Source organism: Pseudomyrmex gracilis, unplaced genomic scaffold, assembly GCF_002006095.1.
Source record: "Pseudomyrmex gracilis isolate BER0280 unplaced genomic scaffold, ASM200609v1 scaffold_4913, whole genome shotgun sequence".
NCBI lineage: Eukaryota > Metazoa > Arthropoda > Insecta > Hymenoptera > Formicidae > Pseudomyrmex > Pseudomyrmex gracilis.
Genome location: NW_018025497.1, coordinates 1 through 2817, shown reverse-complemented (window position 1 = coordinate 2817; position 2817 = coordinate 1). Strand labels below are relative to the sequence as shown.

Below are 2817 nucleotides of genomic sequence, written 5' to 3'. Positions count from 1 at the left end.
AAGGAGAAAGGACGTACACTGGAGAAAGAGGAAAGTCGATTATAGACTATGTTATAAAAAGAATAAGAGCGTGGAACGGAGTTGATAAGTTGATTGTGGAAGATAAAATGGAGTTGGATCACCACCCGGTGGTAGTATGGATAAAAGAGGAAGGAGGGAAAAAGAAAGGAAAAGTCAACAAATTGCAAAAAGGAAAAATTGTAGTCAGAGGAGAAAGGGAACTTATTAGAGGCGGACTTACAAGAGGATAGTGGGTATGAGCAAAGGGAAGTGGAAAAGGAGTGGAAAAAAATGAAGAAAAAGATTGAGATTGATTCAGGGCGGAAGAAGGAAGAGATAGAAGTAAAGAGCAAAAGGGATTGGTGGGATAACGAGTGTAGAGATAAAAAGAGCAAAGTTAGAACAAAGCTACAAAAGTGGAGAAGAGAAAGAGGAGACAAAAAGGGATATAAGGAAGAGAAAAGAAGTTATAAGGAATTGTGTGAAAGGAAAAGAGAGGAGGAGAACAAAAGATGGGTAGAGAAGGCAAGAAAAGAGAGGACTGAAAAAGAAATATGGAAGATAGTGAATAGAGAAAGAAAAAAGAAACGTTGGGGAGATCACGACCGGATTGAGATAGAAGAATGGGACGGATACTTTAAGAAGTTACTAGGAAGGGTGGAATGGAGAGTGATGCAAGGTGAAGGAGGAGGAGAGTTAGATAAAGAACGAAAGATAGAAAGAGAAGAAAGTGTGAAGGTGATGAAAAAGATAAAGGTAGAAAAAGCAGCGGGAAGGATGGAATCCCGGCGGAAGTGTGGAAGTTTGGAGGAGTTGGGATACAGGACTGGGTATAGAGAATGTGTGGGAGAATATGGAAAGAGGAAAAATGGATAAAGGACTGATACGAAGGAATAATAGTGCTAGTTCTCAAGAAAGGAGAAGGAAGTAAAGTGGAAGACTATAGAGGAGTGACATTGACGTCCACTTTATATAAGATATACNCAGAAGTTNTGGCAGGGAGAGTAAGGGAAGAGGTATAAGAGAAGAGGATGGTGCCGGAAAACCAAACAGGATTTAGAAAGGGAAGAGGGGTGATGGAGAACATATATATTATAAATTATATAGTGAGCAGGAATATATATAGAAAAGGAGGGAAAGTGATTGCATTCTTCGTAGACTTGAAAGCGGCCTTCGACTCGGTGGATAGGAGAATGCTCTTAGAGGCGATGAGGAAAAGAGGAGTGAGTGAGAATCTGATAAGAAGATGTGGAGACCTGTATAGAGAAACAAAGAATAGAGTGAGAGTGAGAGGAGTAATGGGCAAAAAGTTTTGGACGGGAAGAGAAGTAAAGCAGGGTTGTCCGATGAGTTCAGACCTTTTTAATTTAATGACAGCAGACCTGGAAGAGTATATGATAAAGGGAGGGTGGGGGGTGTAAGGGTGGAAGGATTTTTAGGCTAGCGTATGCGGATGACGTGGTAATGCTGGCGGAAAAAAAGGAAGGAATGAGAGGAATGTTGAGAGGTCTGGAAAGATATGTGAGGGAATAGGAGTTGGAACTAAATGTGGAAAAGTCAAAGATGATGAGATTCAAAAAGAAGGAGGAAGGTAGAAGAAAATGGAGTGGTGGTGGAGAAGAAAAAAAATAGAAGAAATGAAAGAATTCAAATATTAAGGGTTTGTGTTTCAGAAGAATAGAGGGAGGGATGCACATATTAAGGATAGAGTAAGGAAAGGGGCAGGAATAATGGGGCAGATATGGGGAATTGGGAAAAGAAAATTTGACAGGGACTGGGGGAAAAGAATATGGTTATTCGACGCCTTAGTATGGTCAGTGATAGGATATGGATTGGAAGTATGGGGTTGGAAAGAACAAGGAAAAATAGAGAGCATACAGGACAGATACATAAGATGGATATTGGGAGTAAACTGGAGTACGCCTGGATACATAGTAAGAGAAGAATCACAGAGAGATATGTTGAAAGGAAAAGCGGAACAAAGAGCAAGAAATTTTGAAGAAAGACAAACACTGGAGAAAGGGGAAAGAAGTGAGATAGCAAGGAAATGCTTGATGGAGAGTAAAAACAGGGAAATGGAAGAGGGAAAGATTTCAGACTGGGAAAGAGAAAGAATAGAACATTATGAAGAAAGAGAAATGAGTGTAAAGGAAATGAGGAAGTTCAAAGAAAAAGGAGAATGGAGAGAACAGCACATGGTGGAAAGGGAAAAAGTATTACAAAGAGAGGAAAGATGGAAAAGGATAAAAGAGTCTCGATATAATAGATGGTATAGGGAAGTTAAAAGGGAGAGAATACCGGAGTATTTGAGGACAGGATGGGGTAAAAAAAGATGGCAAGGTTCAGATTAGAAAATGAAATAAAAGGTGGAAGATATTGGGAGAAGGAAGAAGAAAGAACTTGCAGAGTCTGTAGAAATGAGGTGGAAGAGTGAAAACACGTATGGGAAGAGTGTGGAAGATGGGGAGCGAGTGGAAACTGGGAGAAAATAATAAAAGTGGTGCTGGGAGAAGATGGGAGAAGGAAGCACTGGCTGAGAAAACTGGAAGAGTTTAGAGGGATAAAGATCGGAGATAGAGAGGGGGAAGAGGAAAAATGAATAGAGGTGTGAATGTAAGTGGGAATGATTAAGAATAGGAGAGAATGAAGATGCTCGAAAGCGAAGGTCCGAAGATAGGTATAGGGTAGAACAGAAGCGTGTGTGTGCATTAGGTTGTTTTTAGGTTAGGTTAGGATATTAAGGAGATAGGTTAAGATAGATATAAGTATAGTATGTAAGTGAATTAGTCTGTAAATCTGTTGTAAATATTTGTAACC

General features: G+C 39.9%; 1 protein-coding gene across 1 annotated transcript; it reads left to right on the top strand.

Moving 5' to 3' along the window:
* Window positions 1-291: 291 nt before the first annotated feature.
* LOC109863425 (vicilin-like seed storage protein At2g18540) lies at window positions 292-876 on the top strand. Its single transcript, XM_020443691.1, has one exon. It carries the CDS (start codon window positions 292-294, stop codon window positions 874-876), a length of 585 nt encoding a protein of 194 aa, XP_020299280.1.
* Window positions 877-2817: the final 1941 nt, after the last annotated feature.